This window comes from Psittacula echo (assembly GCF_963264785.1).
Source record: "Psittacula echo genome assembly, chromosome: 2".
Classification (NCBI taxonomy): Eukaryota; Metazoa; Chordata; class Aves; order Psittaciformes; family Psittacidae; genus Psittacula; species Psittacula echo.
This window is the reverse complement of record NC_137737.1, coordinates 3,361,200-3,379,317: the sequence shown is the minus strand read 5'-3', so window position 1 is coordinate 3,379,317 and position 18,118 is coordinate 3,361,200. Positions and strand designations below refer to the sequence as shown.

Genomic DNA, 18,118 nt, shown 5'->3' with positions numbered 1-18,118 from the left:
ACACCTTTCCACGGAACAGCGCAGGTGAAAACACGATCACTTACAACGCGGTGTAATGAATTCTGCCTTGTCTCACAGAACTGATGCGCACTGCACCGGGACAGGAGAACAGAACAGACGCGGTGTCACCGGGACCGAACAGACCAAACACGGTGACACCGGGACAGGGGTGAGCAGAACGGACACGGTAACACGGGGACACGGGTGCGGATGATCCCGGAGCACCCCAGAAGCCCCTCACGGCTGACACCTCACAGAGGGCCCAGCCCGCCAAGCGGGAGACCTGAGGCGCTGAGGCACCCAAACCCTCCTGCGTGAGGCGGAAGGCACGGAGCGGAGCCCGGCCCCCGCCTTTCCCCCTCACGGCCGGGCAGGCAGGGCCGGCTCCAGACCCCGAGCAGTCCCGGCCGCGCCGCAGGTCCGGCCCCGCAGCTCTCGGGGCTTACCACGACCCCGCGGCCGCGCACACAGAGCCCCGCGGCGCCGCACTCACCGTCCCCCACCGCCATCCTGCCGCAACAGCCGCCCCGCTTCAAAATAGCAGTCCCGCCTCGCGCGGAGCCCGCTCCCGCCCCGCCCACAGCGCGCTTTTACTGCGCGCCGCGCCGGTCACGTGCCCCCTTCCCCTCCCATCGCCCCCCCCCCCCCCCCCCCCCCCCGGCCCAGAGATCCCAGCGGGAAGCGGTGGAAGGAGGAACAGAAACGGGAACGGGGTAGAGCGGGACAGGTTAGGAGCAGGGTCCCGGCTCTGTACAGCGAGAAGCAGAGCGGGGTAGGACAGCACAGGAGAGAGCAGAACAGCAGGAGAGAACAGAGGCAGAGCAGACGCAACCCAGACGGAAGCAGAAGATGGCTCCTTGAAGGAAGGCGAGGGAAATGCCCTTAGCACATTAAGCAGCACGTATGCAATGGATGCAGGGGAGCACGCTGCAGTGCAGTGGGAATTACAGTGCAAGCCTACCCAAACCCTGCACTTCTGCTGATGGTTTATCCCCACATCACTGCTTCGGGTGACGTACTGAGGGTAGAAAGAGTGCGATCCCATAACGGGATTAAAAGTAGTTCCAATTCCAATTTACTGTCTTGCCTAAGGAGCAGTTTAAGTGCAGATGGACACAGCCGCAGCTGTGAGCCCAGCGAGCACAGATCACGCATCCGCAAGAGCACAGCTCCCTGCAGTAATAACTCAAAACCTCACACAAGTTCCTTACAAACCACTGGAAGCAGCAGCCTTCACTTCCAAAACGGGCCTGAACTGAGCCTCGTGCTTCACTGGTAGCTCCATTTTCCTATGTACAGTCATAATCCAGCAACTGGAGTTTCAAATAACGCGGCTACAAGCTGATCGTTTGCACTGAAGAAACTACCCAAACCCCACCAGTGATCACCAGTGCCCTGCACTATGGAGGTGCATGCAGGGCCACGCTACTGAGCTGTGTCTGCCGGGGTGTGTCATCAGTGTCTCCATAGTAACTCTATTTCCAACAGGAAAACAGCAAAGGGAAATAAGAGTGTAATGTGGAAAAACACACACTTGTGCTATAGATTTTAATTGCCTTTTTAGTTTGTTTTGGGGGTTTTCAGCAGAACATACACCCTGACTGCATCTTTCCCACCCGTGACACAGCTCCCCTCCAACACTAATACCAAAACCCCTGCATCCTGCCTCTCACACTTCAGGTGTGCAAAGCTGACACCGTGAGGCATAGCATTAAACAAGGAAAATTGCCGGGGTGGAATAGAGATGTACCAATTTATATCCAGCTCAAATCATCCTGTCTGCTGAATGAGGAGGAGAGCTCAGTATTAACATTTCCCCTGCTTCTCTTTTAATTCCCTGTCTGAAAATTTACACTGCTACAGGAGCCTGTTTAATTTCTCTTAGAGAAAACAGTATTTACAAAGCTCACACAGCAGAAACAAGTGCTGTCACAGCTTTGGGATTGGCTGCCAGGCCTGTTTCCATAGAAATGAACATTCATTTGCTGGGAAATGGGGAAGTGCTCTGAAGAACCTTCTCCGGTTCACAGGGATATGTGTATTCCTGGTGGAGTGGAAAGGCAGAACCAGCAGCATGCAGGAGATTCTGCTCACCAGGCAAACATCCTGATGGGGTTTTCTCTTAACTCACAACATCCTTACAAACGTGAACAAGGTTTTCATAGCAGCTAACTCTTTCACATCATTCACACTGCTGAAATGATCTCTGCTTTTCCTATCCACATCCGAGGGCAAGGGAAGATGAGGAAAGGGAAAAATGTGAAGGGAAAAAACAAAGGAAATGAAAGGCAAGTTAGCAGTGTGGTGTTATTTAAGTCATCCTCACCAAGCAAATGCACTAAGATTCCTTCCCAGTCTCCTTGTTATACACAGTGCCTCCTCATATGCTGGCTTTTGAAACTCCTCACTGCATCCTGCTCCTATTACTCATTTCAACATGGCTTTACCTTGTCTATGCTTCAAGGGGATCTATCAACCTCTAATGGTAACCCCTTGGCCTCCTCCTCTTTATAGCTCCATCAGGGATCAGAGTCAATAAAGGAAGATGGTAACACAAGACTAAAGGGCTTGTTCTGGCCAGGTCCACCCCAACACAGTCACAGGATAACAAGGTACTAAATCTACCAGCGTGCGTAAGACTGCAGCTATGACAGGCTGCAGGCTCTTCTCCTCCCTGAGTTTCTCTCCCACATACCCAAGCATACCAACACAGTGCTTTAAATACCAGCCACGTGTTTAATCACGTTAGTAGAAATATTTGGTTTTTCTATACATGTTTTGATTATTAAAATACACTGGAAAACATTTTTGTACTCAGATTGCTAAAAGCTGCAAGTTGGGAGGTTTCTGTTCTTTTTTGCTTTCCCTCCTAAGAACATGCTGAATAAAGACTCAACAACTGACATTAGCATTCTTTGATACAGGAATCCTCGGTCACATCTCTGGGTTCTCAGAAACTAGGTCAACACAAGAAAGTGCCAGCCAGGGCTGAAGAAGCTGACAGCTGCCACGTTGTGTCAGCAAGCCCTTCCCTATCCATCGCACACTGAAGAGAACCCTCATCAGTTCAGTGAACTTATTTGGGAAGTAACTCCACCTGGCAAAACCACAGTGCTGGTAAAAAGGCCCAATAGAGCTGCATCAGTCTCATTAAAGTAAAGCCTGTTTAAAAGGGGTTTTTCCCCCCCTTCTGTGGAAACAGCCCTATTCCCCTCCTGCCATCCCAAACCCTGCTCCAGAATATCAAAAGCACTAAAACAATCCTCAGCACTGTAACAGATGTGTTTAGACATTAAACTTTGGCCGTTACCCAGAGATGTTTGATAAAGCTCCTGAAAGAAAAGTTGGTAACAAGGCTACAGGAATTCAACAGTAACTCTCAATCTACATGTGCAAGCAGTAAACACAAACCGTCCTTCAGAGAATAATGAAGGACAAAGCCAAGAGAAAGCACTAACAATGGAAGAGAAGCTTTTCAATAGCACTAAAAAATTCTCTAGGTGGATGCAACAGATAAAGTAGGTTCAAGGAAAAACACTGAAAGAGGGATCCTGCCAAATCAAAACAGAATACGAGGAACTTCTGCATAGAAGTTGCCACTTACGAGACAAAATAAATGGTGTATACTGCTGCAGATCAGCATTAATATCTGCATGGTAAAGATGGGATAGAAATGGCTTTAAAAATCCCCAAAACTTAATCAACTCTCTTAAACCAAAGACAAAAAGCTCCAAAGTGCTGTGTAAACTAGTCCAGCAATGTTGTATTGGTATTTTCATATACATTTCAATTACTTCAATGCATTTACATTCCCTCATGTAACTTTCTCCATTCTCCTGAGAACTACCAACAGAAAAACACACATGTAAATGCATCTTTGAACGTCTCAAAGCTATGCGGCAGTTTCAACTTGGAATGCAAAAGACAACGGCTTACCAAAATCAGCATGTTTCCTTTGGGGTTTAATATTAATCCTTACAAACCTCTCTTTGCAATCTCCATGTGTTCAAGAACAGCAACGTTGTATCTCAAAGCAGAACGCAGCACAGAAACTTACTGCCTCAAAGGCTGTAAAAACACATTCCTTTGAATCTACAGTCTTTGCTGTTTTCTCACTAAGAAGAAAAGGGTGTGAATGCTTATAACTAAAAGGTGTATTTGAGGATATTAACAAATCATACGCTTTCCTCAGAATACTTCTCTTGCACAGTTACACCTTTTAGATCTAGCACAGCCTTTTCAGTTAACATAGTTGGTTTCAAAGGGAGATGGAAAACCCTCCCCTATAAAACAAGATCTCATTCCTTGCATAAGGCAACAAAGCTTTCACAACCAACTCTATTAAAGCCACTTCCACCACCCCTCCACTGCTGTGCTGTTATGTAGCTTTTTAATTCTTATAGTTTTAAATAAGAATGATGGTCTTGCTCTTTCATACTATAAAATACTATATCAAGAACACAGTAGAAAGCAACAAGGGTTCTCTGCACAACAGGATTTCTTTTTATGAAAGCCTCCAAAAATAAAAAGCTCAAAGTCAGGTCTTAACTTCAACATTCACCTTTGTATGCTGCACTCACCTATTTTTATAACTTAACACTCCCTCTATTACAGTCATTATTCATCATTTTAACTGAGAAGAAATAGAACACATCCATTAATAAATTACCATTTTCTTTTAGAAACATCCTGTAAGAAAGGATAACGGTTCATCTGATCTGTTTCCCCCGTGCATGAACACTCTGCAGCATTCTTACATCCTCTCCTGAGCACATGTGTGACTTGTTAAAGATTGACTGCTCCTTTCCATGCAGTTTCAACACCTTTTCCAACTGTATTCTGTCTGCAGTCCAGCAAATACTTTCACTAATGCGGTGTAAGCTTATTGCACTGTGTCTCATTTTCTTAGTATTTACATGTTTTTAATCATCCATCTCACATTGATAATGTTAATATTTAAATACTGTATTAACCTAAGGCTGATGATAAGTATATATTTCATACTCACCGCTGATGCTATTTATACTCATATTTCCGGAGTTTCTTACTTCATCAAATTTAGCAAAGATTGCTTGCAACCTGTGAACAACAACAACAACAGAATAGTTTACATCTCTGAAATCCCCCAGGTTACTGGTAAAATCAGTTCATTAGAATCTATAAAGCTGTAATACAGAATAAACAAGGGATTAAGAGCATCAGGAAGCAATTCCTGAAGGAGTCCCTCTTTAGCTGAGCCTCTTCGCACAACTGCACAGAAAACCAAGTCAATTTAGCAAAGAACAAAACTGAGCATTGTTATTAGCATGATTAAAAATGACTACAAGGCTAAATTCAGGTTCAGTAATCGTATATACTGTGTTCAGATGACTGTGATGCCGCTATTAATACACAATACTAAAAGGCAACGATTTGAGCTATGGAGTGTTCATGTGGGAGGAAAAAAATGGGGATTTAATTGAAACAATTGCTGATTTTCCTCGGAATTGTTGCTCCTCAGAATTCCCCCAGTTTTGCTATGAAGGAACTCCTGTAGGAGTCAGCACTTCCACAGTAAGAACAAAGGCAAGACTTCTTCCTAAGCTTAAGGTACACTGAACACCTCAGTTATGTTTGACGAGCACAGCACTGATTTGAACTCTCACAACCGAAACCACTCTGCAGGTGCTGAGCTATGTATAAATAGGAAAACAACAAGTAAAAAACCCCAAACAAGCAAACAGAATAAACCTAAACAAAACCAAACCAACTCCCACCAAAACCGAATCAAAAATCCCAAGCACTCCACACTGGCAAATTAACCCCACAGGGTAGGACACGCTATTCAAGCAAAAAAGCTGGTTTAAAGAGCCGTTTCTGATCACTCCTGTACAAAACTCAGTAAAAGCAGCGGAAGTACCTCCCAGAACAAATGTGACCCCCACATCAGCAACAGGTCTGTCCTGACATAATTCACTGTTCAGCTGCACAGAGGGATACCTGAAAGTCCGGACCTTGTGATGCAGAGGCAAAAGAGCACCAACTGCCCTGACAACAGCAGGAAGTTAAAGAAGAAAGGGTTCTGGCTAGTCTGTTCTTCATATCCAGAGTGAGTCCACAGCAGGAAATGGCCCATATGAAACCCTGCACTCAGTTCTCCTTACTTCCCCCTTCCAAAAAAAGGAAAGAAAAGAACCCCCCAAAAAAAATGATCTTGCACAAACATGTGGCCACATCTGGACACACAGATGGACCTCATCTACAGCATGAACTAGACAGATAAGTAGAATGTGCATAGCACATGAAATGTGGTATACAGAAACGCATACTTCAAAATGCTTTAACTTTTCAGGATATAAAGTTGTGGCCTTAGACATAAGAACTACACAAATATTTGGGTTTATACATTCATGTTTCTCAAGTAACAGTGGGAAAAGCTGTCAGATGGCTGCCTGAAAAGCCTTTAAGAGCTTTTAACGCTCACACCAAGCACTTGCTGTCCAGAACCACATACACCATTGCCATTCAGGGATGATCAGCCACATGAATTCCACACTGTAACAAATTCAGTTTGACCCATATAGAACAAAACCCATTCACTATTCTTGGCAAGAATATGAAATACAACATCCACTTTCAGAATTCACAGATTTATTAGCACTAATGCTTCCAGGCCTGATAAAAGACCGTCAAACCTCTTTGGCAGCAGCTTTAACCAAAGGGAAAACCACATCCAAATTTCCAACCATTGACTTGATACTGCTTTTTCTGAGACAGGACTGTGCTTCAGGCAGAAAGCACAATATTATTCTGAGATTCGTAAGTTGAAAAAATAACAAATAGAAAAAGGAACTCACTGTTTTAATAAATAAAGTCACAAATTTATCTTTGCAAAGTATGAAGATGCACTGAAGAAAGCTACAGTAATAGCAAAGAAAGCTCCAATAGCAAAGTAAGATCCAATCATCTTTCATTGCCTACCTAGAGTCCAACAGGTCCAATAACCCTCTCTAGGAAATCCAGTGTTTTTCACCAAGGCAAACCTACCAGGTGCAGATTACAAAACCTGGTAAGCCTACTGTTATTAAATGACTAACTCCATTTGGCCTTATATAGACACAACATGCATATGCCATTTGCATATTTAAGGAAGTTGAACAATTCCTCCGAACAATGCCTGATTGCCTTTCCTGCCTTCCTTCCAGCAGACACGAGCTCTTATTCTCAGTGCGGTAGGGCAGAATGCATTCAAGCAGCAACACACAGATCTCAAATGTGTGATTTGTTATGGAAACTAAACAAGCCTCCATTCTACTCAATCACATGTGCAGCAAATACTGCGCTGATAGGGCTTTCTCTTAACAGTCATGTTTATACACAGTTTGTAATGCACTGCCGTACAGTGAAGGAGCTGCAGTGCAGCTCTTTAAGGCTGAACTTGACAACTGAAAGCAGCCATGTCAGAACTACAGATTATCCGTAGTACTTAACCCCCTTAAAACCCACCCAGACACACAAACATGAACACCGATTCGCCTCAGAACAATAAGGTGATATAACGCATCAAAGGAGTTTATTCCATAGATTGTAGCTCCTACATAACCACATGAACATTTGAATGCATCTAAGGGAATGGAAAACTTCTGACAGGCACTGGGGATAAATAATCTTATAGTAGAGGTCTGCCTCTGAAGGAACAACAGCCTGAGCTACCATAGAGCTAATCTGTCTGTCCTGAGCTTTGTCAACCGCTTTGTTACTTCTGTGAAGGAGGAAGAATAGGCTACAGGGACTCTGCCTCCTGTCAGCGATGGATGGGATGGAGACGAGGAGCCTTATGTGTAAGTCAAGTACATCGTAACTCCCCCCTTCATCCCAGCTGGAAAGCTGCTGCAGAGGACACAGCACAGGCTCAGTCCATGGATTATTTGACAGTAGCCTTCACTGTCAGGTACAAGATGGTTGAGATTGAGTGGCAATAACCCATTTAAGATTCCCCAAGTGCAGCCTTGCTTCTTTATGTAAATGCAATAGTACAACTGTGCTTGCTTTCAGATCGGGGCATTTTGTACTCAGCTGATTCAGACAGTAGAAATAACAACTTGGCACCTACTGCCACTAAATTAGAAGCTGTTGATTGCCCTGAGGATACAAAGCTCCTATGGTGTTTAATCCCATTTGGACCCCAAGATTTACTCAGTTTGCATCTCATGGAGACGTGAACATGATGAGTGCCGAACCTAAAATTATGGTCAGACCCAGTGTTCACAGCACAAACAAAGCCTGTTACGTGCACTCTTTTGCTCTTATTCTCTGTTACAAAAGATGTCCAAGACCCTACCTTAGTGCAAGAAGGATCTTCTTTTGTATGTTCCAGTTATCTGCCATGGAACTCAATTGTTGGAATTGTAGTAATAATGCAGCTTAAACCATAAAATCTCTTAATAGTCTAAAATTGTGACAGCTATTAAATAGAAGAGAATGTGTAAAAATTCCCATAGGGAGGGTGAGCTTTTATCCAAACAGGTTGAACTCTCCCTTGGAATGTGAAACAATAAATTCAACACCAGTCTCCTATGATATTTTGACACCATACAAATCATCATTAAAAACTAGGGCTAATAGTTTTTTAGAAGGGTCTGTGATGAGGCACAGTATCCATCCTGACATGCTCTCTGACACCATGTAGTAGATAGATTCAGCTTTATCAAAATCCAGAAGTGAGATGAAGGCTCACAAGTGAAGAGGTATGTTAATTGTTAAGGGGTTCATACATCTTAAAATGCATAAATTGTTTTAATGAGGAATTTGAAAGATTTTATTGTCTAAACAGAATTGCCCATTCAGGGCAATTTCAAGCTCTGTCCAGGTTCCTTAATTAACAAATCCTTACCAAGGTAGCAACAAAACAACAGCTACTTTTATTGCAGATGAACTGGTCTACACACAACACAGACCTGCTTTAGAGTTCAGAACTGCTTTTCAGAAAGAGAAAGGGCCAAGGAAACATGTGTTTTCAAAAGTTCCTTGCACCTTCTGCAAGTCACATCCCATGTCCTGGGACAGCATGTGCAGCAGCTAAAGCAGTGAACACTCCTGAATGCCGCTTTCTCACTGAACCCCAGAACTGCTACTTCAGAACTGGGAAGCAGTTACTTTGAAAAGCAGCAATATCATCTAACTGTACCCCATAAGCAAGCATTTAGGCTGGAAAGGATTGGTCTGATGTACTTAGCAAGAAGCAAGGGACGTAAATTCTTCCATTATAAATATCTTCAAGAAAGTAGGAGCTTGCTGGTTTGCCACACTCACTGCACACACATGCTTGTTCTCTCTCCCACATGCACAATATATGGAAGTGTTGATTTAAGTGCTTCAGTTGAGACTTCTACACTGAGGCTAAACAGCAGCTCTAGAAGAAGGAACAAGATGCATATATCGAAGTATTTTCTATTTCCCCACTATGCTCAGTATATATTTGCTTAACTGTGAAGAATTTCTTTATTTCTGTCAAGCTCTCAGCTTCTGTTCAAGTCAGGGGATTTTAACTGCTGACTGTGAGGCTGCTTTCCATCGTACACTTGTAGGCCTCTTCCAAGCAGAAAAGAAACCAGCAAAACAAAGTCAGGAACACTAGGAGCACCACGATGGATGCAAAACTAACCAGAAGATAAAATGCAAACTGTAATCATTTTAAACCAAAGTTTTTAGTGAATTTAGAGTTGTGACAAAGAACAGTAACACTGAGCAGCTCAGGAGCACCAGATCACAACAGCTAACTCACCTTCCAGGAGGGATTCCTCTCTTCATAAGATCTAGTCGTACTTTCTCTCCCACATGCCGATAAACCTCTACAATGGCTAGTATGGCAGCATCTCTCACCTGTGGAGGCAGGTTAAATTGTTCACTTCAGGGTTACAGAAACCAAAACATTTGCTGACAATCTTCCAGTTTCCATCAACCTGCATGCCAACTCATTTCACAAAACACTTGCAACGGTAAGGATGGAAGTGAAAGGAAGTACAACTGTTATTTCAAGATGGTATTTGTTCCAAGTTAGAGCGTCTCCAGATGGTAAATGAAAAATCCTAGAAATAACAGCTCTAGAGGAATTTCTGGGATTGACATAGGAAGAATATTTGGGAAAAAAAACCCAACCCCAGTGCTTTATTTAGGACTCTGACAGTGGGGCAGTGCTTCCAAAAGTTAGTCCCTGCATTCAGTCCTGACACTTCACCTTGCCTTCGTCTCTTTCAATACACAGTGAGGCCCTTCTGGAAAACCAAGGACCTGACTGCTCACAAGAAACAATCAAATTGACCAGCGTTTCCTTTACTTCCTTCAACAGGCATTACCATCATGTTAGCACAAGAAAGGGAGTAAGACAAGACAGGAAGAGCTGCTACAGCAAGGAGACAGTGCCTCTTTCAGAATCTTAAACCATAGTCATCGTAACAACAACTGCCAAAAATGCATGTTAGTAAATGCCATTATTCTCTATAAAGAATTCCTGGAATTACTTCAGTATTGTTCTTTGCAACAGTGTGAACTAAACCCACAATTGCTCTATCAAGACACAAACTACATCTATTCTAGTGATCAACAAACAGAACAATTTCCTAACAGATTTTCTCTACGCTAGAACAATGCTACACTATACAGGAGACAAGGACTTTGCTGCATCCAGAAATTAAGCATAAAGCATATCCTGTTTATTTGTCCATCTCCTACCAATGCTACCTTCTTCCTTACTGTGTTTTTGGCCTTTACTCTCAGATACACCTTCAGATAAACTGAGATGTTATTAATGTCCATTTGAAGGTTTTGTGAAGTTCAGCTATCACGATTATAAACTACATCTTCATTTTCACTGCAAGATGCTTTTGCTTAATGGACTGGTTTTAACTGCAGTCCTTGCATGTACTCAAATGCCATTTGGGTCCCATTTAGGAAATCATTACACATGATAATGTTAGCTTCAGCAAATGTGGCCGGCTGTTACAGGTCTCATGCAGGGGCTCCTCCTGGAGGCAATTCTTCCTGTCAATGTATTTTTTCTCCTTTTCTTTCAACATGCTCTATAAGAAACAACTGTAATGACAAATCTGAGCCTCTGAAGACAAAACTGAAGGGGCCAGTACATCACAACACTGCTGCTCGTGCAGCTCTGCTTTCATGGGCCAATGGACAGACTGATTCAGAATAAAATGGGTTTATTGTTCCTCATGGTAGAAAATAATGGATCTATTGTATACAAGCAAGTGTATTGGCTGTTCTTAACTGTCTACATTTATTTGACTTTCATTCCTCTGCCAAGGTATGGTTGTTGAAGCACCAATAAATAATGAAATCCTTACCTGACTATTGGAGTCACCAAGCGCTATACACAGATGCGGTACCAACTTGCTGAGAGTTAATGATTGTGCACCATAACTAAAAATAATAAAAAATAAAAGTTAAATTTAAAAATACAAGTTAAATATTTGGGGTTTTGTTGTTGTTGGTTTGGTTTTGGTTGGTTTTTTGTGTTGTTTCTTTAACAGAAAACCAGAAAATACTTAATGCAGAAGTAAACTTTTAGCTTAGCACTGATAAAATACAAACTTGCATCAATCAAGCTCCATCTTTCTCCTACTAGTCCTCTGTCTACTTTCAAATAAGGCAGAAATACTATAGCTTCAGTCTTTCTTTCAGAAAGCTCACAAGTAAAATGGTTTGATTTTTCTCATTTATCAATTTAATTGAATCAGACTTCTTCAAGTATTGGTTTCAGAGAAGAATGCCATTCAGAAGAAGGGGAGAACCATTACATCTCCATAGAAACACAAAGCTTACATGTTTAAGGTAGCAACAAGACACAAACACACTCCTTCTCGGGATCGGTAGTTCTTGTGTTTAAAACCAACAGCAAGGCGTTCCCAAATGTGCTATAAAACAGAAACAGTTGTCTTTGATTACCAAGAGCACAAGAAGACATAAATCTACCCATATTTCATGATTACATTCATCAGAGTTGCAAGAAATCAACAGAAGACAGGTCCACCAGAGAAGTAAAGGCACTTCTCAGATAAAATGAAGTTACAAAATGCACAGCATGGAACACAACACAAATTATTCCTATGCCAAAAACAATTGGTAAGAACACTCAAAACGTAGCTGAGTGTTTGTACTGTTTGAACAACAGCTTCTTAGAAACATACAGATTTGTTACAGTTAACACACACCAAGCAAACACTGACACCACAAACCACTGACTCAAGCAGAAGTTGCTATATTCTTCTTGCTTCATATTCTGTTTCCCTGCCAAAATCTCTCCTTCATCTCAGCTCATCCTTACCCACACCCCTGCTGTCCAATTCCTCCCTACTTCTGCTTTAAATGTATTTCTTCCTGTGTCAGTTATTTCCTTCAGTCCATTCATGCTAATTCCCTCGCTTCCATTTCTGCTCTGCTTTCGTTCCTCCTTTTGTGCTGTGCCGCTTCCCCTGCTGCGCCTCTACAGCTCTGAACCCTCATTCACCTTCTTGCGCACTTAGTTTTCCACTGCCTTCCTTTAGCCCTTCCCTCCTCCGTTTATCTTTGTACCTGTCCATCTCCTTGTCCTTCTCTAGCTGTATGTTAGGGTGCAAGAAGCACAAAGGTGAAGCTTACGGGGCTGGGGATTCCCGGCGGTGTTCTGGCGCAGATGCGGCGGCAGCGCTGCCATGACAGCCCCAGCAGCAGGGAGGCTGCTGGCGATGGCTGCACATCACCCAGCCCAGGCACCACCCTCGCTCCTGCTCCAAATGGGGCCACTGCAGCGTGCAGTCCCTCCACACACATCTGCTGAGGTGCGCTGCATGTAAATGACTGCAGTCCTGTTCACTCTCCCGAATAAAACCAACCCAAAGCCTCACAAACAGCAACTCATCAAAGACAGGGAACTCATCAAAGAGCAGGGAACACTGCATCCTCTCCGTTCAGGAGGCAGCACGCTTCACAGCAGATGTAAAAACTCTCCAGTTAGAGCCTTGCTTGATCACTTTGGTCCATCTGTGGTTTCTTGCTTGTTTCATATTTCATTACATTCTGCTCAAAAAAGCAGGATACAGCTTGTTACAACTGCACAGATTAACAACAAACAACAGGATTTCATGGAAGAAAACATCCTTCCAGCTGACCCACTGTCCGGAACGAACATAGGAAAATGGAAGTCCCTGTGCTAGGTGTACAAAACATACAGGTAGGGAGGGAGCTGTAGAGTGCTGAAACAAAGAAAGCAGGCTGAAGAGAAATTCACTGAATTTACCCTACTTTCATAACTCAGTTCTTCTAAACAGAGAAATCCAACTGGCTGCTTAGAAATGCCAACTCTCACAACTCGCTAGCAACAGTTGTTGTCAACCTTCCTTTGTCCCATTCATGCATTTATACCACTGATACTCTTATTTTTATGCTTTCCTGCCCATAACCAGCTATGTCTAGCTCTCACTCATACAAAAACGCCAACCAAAAAAAGACCCAAACACATCTAAACCAACAAAAGGGAACTGGCAACAGAACAAACTCAATATCATTCAACACCACATTAGAACAGACAAGATGAGTTGATTGGAAAGAAACTTACAGGACTTATCCCCAAAAGATTACTCCACCCAGTTCTTCCAAAAGGATGTTTCTCTGCAGCAAAGGGAGCCTAAAACTCTGTATTTGAATGTGGGAGGCACAGGAGAGACCTCTCTGTTTCTGTCCCTGCTGTGAGGACAATTAATGCTTTTCATCCACATTTTTAATGATACATAGGCTGTCCTGAGAGCAAATGACTGAAGCCGGGTTTCTTCCACCCTAGGGGAGTTACCACAAGATCCATCCCTTCTCTTACACACACCGCTCCTTCCACGCCACAAACCTAGTATTCTCTCTGACACTGTGAGTAAGCTTCCAAGGGGGTGGAAGATTCCTTCCACAACCTCAGTGGACAACCTTCAGCCTAACAACTCTTCAGAGACCAAAAGATGGACCAGTAATCTAAGGCACTTCCATGATGAGGGCCTAGCACGAAGCAACTATCACCACAGTTTTTATCAGCAGTGGTTCAAATGAAGGTGTCTCCAAGATGCTCTGCATTTACCCAAATGCTATTACTGTAGAGGTAGGTGTTCTTTCAGGTCTCAATGTCAGGTACTTCGGAGCATGTTGGGCACAGGAACATGTCACTCATGAACTGCTCACTCTTGGCCACGAAAAAATGCTGCAATGTCTCTTTGTCAATGACTACAATCAAAATGGGATCTCTTGAAAAGGTCAAGGCATGTCTTTGTGGATGAAACCACTAGACTTTGATGCCTAAACCCCAGTCAGATCTGTGACCAAATCATGCGAGAAAATGCCTCACATTGGAAGGGAGATAAATATGTTTCTATATTTGCCAGACTTGCCTTGTCTTCCCTATCAGGCCAATAAAGCAACCAAGAACAGTTTTCTGACTGCACATCAAGTAAATCTTATTCTTTGCGCACAAACATTCAAATCTGTATCTATGAATAAAACCACACAGGAATTAGCACACAAATGAACCTTATTTTTGCTCACAAAACCCAAGATGTTTCCTATAAACTTCTGCACTTAAACAGATTTGCTTCAGAAACTAAAACCTCAAATTGTAAGTCCCTACTGACAACCAGGATGCACAGAGTTCCAAACAACATCACTGCTCGAACAATATAACCCTGTTAAACAAGCCTATGCTTTTCAGACTCAGAGTAGAAACTGGAAGATTTAGCACCTAACTTCTAGGATGGAAGCCACCTAATGCTAAGAGCTGTAAATTTGCTTAACTCAAACTTCAACCTAAGACAAATCAAGAGGGCACCTTATCTCCCCCCTCAGTTTGCCCACGGTTCACACAGCGCGCCTGTCATACATCTAGAAAGCCGTATTTTCTACATTAGAATGGATGGCCTCAACTGCAGGACTACTCCTTCATGTTCAAGTACAAAGCTGATTTTAAACCAAAGTTGGAGCTAAACAAACTTACATGTTCCCATTATGCAAACTCAAAGCCAGGAGGATGCTTCAAACATGCTTTAATTAACAAGGTTCTGCCACGTGACACAAAAACATCTACTCCGAATTCAGCTACGATATGCAAAGACTGCAGCATTGTACTGCCAGATTTTTATCTCCAGCTGAACAATGCATTGGTGTTACCCCAGGAAGGATATCTTCAGCCTTTGCACCATTAACAGTCACCACAACATTGTCACATATTCAAAGTCAAGCTCATACACAAGCCATAAGCCCACTGGAGGCCTCCACCTGAACCTACACTAAGCAATCATACCATGGGTGGTGCTGCTTCATCCATCAATTTCAATATGAGATTCTGTGCTTGCTCCCGAACTTGGTCTTTGGCATCTCCCATACGATCGATCAAAGGCAGGAGAACTGCAAAAGAGAGAAGAAAATAACGATTAAACCTCCAGTGAGGATTTTCTGATGCTTAAGGAGATTTCCTGAAACAGATTTAAAATACATCTCATATGAAAATCAAAACTGATTTTAAGTTGGTCAGAACACATAGTCCAGCTAAAAATCCCCTTTTGCTGCATTTGGTGTCACACTTCTGAACACTCGAGAGTATTTTACAGTGCCTGCTACCAAATTAATTGTCCTATTCTACTCATGCAGTAAATAACTGTGTTGCTCTGGTTTTTGAAAGGGAGATCTGAAAGAATTTTAACAGCACTTCATGATTTTATAGCAATAACTGAACAATAGAGTTGCCAGCAAGAGAAAGGGGACAGAATCAGAAACTCAGGATGTCTCCTCTGTTCTTACATTAAGGACAGCAGCCCTTTCTGTGCCATGAGTATTACAGTACTGAAGTTTCAATTTCCCCTCCTGCTGTATCGGAACACTTCCTAATTGTCCTCATCTGAACACTGAATTCTCCTGGCTCTGGATATTCCCCTGACACCTTTAGCTACAAAGTTTCTGTGTTTCTCATCTATCTTCCCTCCCTGTTCTCCTCTAAATAAATTAACAGCTACTTTCAGTTTGTAGTTTGAGGAGTTTGAAGTTATTTTGTTTGAGTTGGTGTTTCTGTTGAGGAGGAGCGTTGAGGTTTTGGGGTTGTTTTGTTGGGGTGGGGTGTTGGCTGTTTGCTTTGGGTTTTGGAGGGGTGGTTTTGTTTTGTTCAGTGGCTTGGGTGGGTGTTTTCCCATTTGCGAATACAGAAGAAACATGCAGAGCTCAGTAAGTGATTTTGGGGAGTACAGAGCTGACCCCTCCCCATAAACTGCCCATCACTCCTACACTGATTGCATCTTTCTTGCCAGCATCACTTTCCATGACTCTCTTCAGCACTTCTAAACAGACCTTTTACCCATGGCACGTGTTAATGGTGAGGTTTGCTACCTTAGAGCTGAACTGCTGCGCAGCTGAAGGCAACTCTGGCTTTACACAGAGGGAAACAGCCCCAGGGAAGCAGAGGGAAACACACGGAATGCCAGTCCTGCAGGAACAGGGCTCCTTTGTGACCAATGAGCACACTGAGCCAGTTGACAGAGCTGCAGATACCAGGACCCCGTTCACATCACTAAGGCAAGCACAGAGAACAGCTACTAGGAGCTGTGGAACAGAGATGAGCTCACCCCATTGAACTAAGCCATGCCTCAGCCTACAGATTTCAGAGCACACGGCTGCTGAACACGCCGGCCGTTGTCACAGAGGGACAGGCTGCAATGGGAGCTGTTCAGGGAGCCAAATGGCTGCAGGCTTGACTCCCCCCTCAAATCTCAGTTTTCTGTAAGACCCCATACAAGGCATGATACATTCTTTTTGCATAAGGAAAATGAAATTAGGCTGTCAAATGCTGATATTCAGTTTGGTATTTCATCCTCTCTGTCAGAGAAGGCTCCAGCAGGAAATCACTGGTTGCCTACTGAAGAAGTTTCAGAGCACTCAACCAGAAGGGAATCTCCATTAAACATATTTCAACTTGAACTTCTAATGCCTTCATCTCTTGTTCTCCAAATATTAGACACATCTAGAGAGAGCAATAGAGAAAAATAGCTGATTTCTGTTAGCTGTGCTTTCTATGAATGAGTGGGAAACACGTCTTCTTCCCTAAAAATTCTGACACCATTTGAGACACTTGGGTCCATCCCAGCAGCCTGCTTTTGCTGATCACCCTTCTCTTCTCTTCCCCCTACTCCAAGCCTCCTGGCCTCTCCTTGCTCCTCTCTACTCTTGCCCAGCCGAAATCACAAAGCACAAGAAACTTCAAGTTCTCATAAGAAACCTCACCTAAGCCCACAGCAGCAATTACAGCTCAGCATCAGAGATGACAGACCAACACAGGCTTTTGCTCTGCACCAGGATAAGCTGGTGCTGTCAATAGAAAGCAGCACCTTTGCCCACTCACTGTGCCAGCCAGTTTCCCCCCGACAGCTCATACCACCCTCGTACCAGTACTTGTCTGTTTGCAGAGTGAACTGAGGACATGCTCAGATATTCCAGACGATACACGTGTGTCAGTTAAAAGCATGAGCCAAGAGTTAGTTGAAACTGAGCCAACAGGAACAGCCTGTGGAGGTTCTGGCACCTTAGGAAGTATTGACTGGATGCGCAAACACTAAGATTCTATAGAAAGATTTTTACCCTAGGCAGATTTCTACCACTACCAGCAACAGCTGAAGTCATACTTGCAATACAAGGGCACCCTTTAGCAAAAATCAAGCCTCTGCTTTAGAAGATTAGAGCACTACTACATCCCCAAAAACGGATGACAGAAAATAGATCATCAAGAACAATGATCCTCCACACTTCACTCCAAATACAACTGAACAATCACTTCGGCTGATACTTTTCCTTTAGGTTTAATACATTTCATTACCATGATTGAATTAGCATCCTTCCTTATGCTGCAGTGACAATATACACATATGGTTGTTTCCAAGCATCAGTCTGCAACTAAATAATCTCAAATAGATGTTGGAGTTAAAAGGAAGGTGAGAAAGGAGAAGCAGGACCATATGTGAAGGCAGTATTCCAGGTTGTAGTCTCCTAACAAGTTACTCAGTGAACTATATAAATTGGTGTATTCAATACGGACTCACTACTACTCTATCCTATTTCACTATTTGAAAGGGACTCT

At 43.2% G+C, this 18,118-nt stretch overlaps 1 protein-coding gene across 10 annotated transcripts in view; it reads right to left on the bottom strand.

Annotated features, from left to right (window-relative positions):
- Nucleotides 1-18,118, bottom strand: part of CLASP2 (cytoplasmic linker associated protein 2) — a 122,639-nt gene that overhangs the window by 85,426 nt on the left and 19,095 nt on the right. For all 10 annotated transcript variants that reach the window (XM_080639519.1, XM_080639513.1, XM_080639516.1 and 7 more), the window contains 5 exons: nt 15,302-15,405; nt 11,815-11,906; nt 11,337-11,412; nt 9,764-9,861; nt 5,009-5,079 (listed from right to left, as the gene is read on the bottom strand). In XM_080639519.1, the coding sequence (XP_080495645.1) occupies nt 5,009-5,079; nt 9,764-9,861; nt 11,337-11,412; nt 11,815-11,906; nt 15,302-15,405 (441 nt within the window). The remainder of the gene's footprint in view (nt 1-5,008; nt 5,080-9,763; nt 9,862-11,336; nt 11,413-11,814; nt 11,907-15,301; nt 15,406-18,118) is intronic.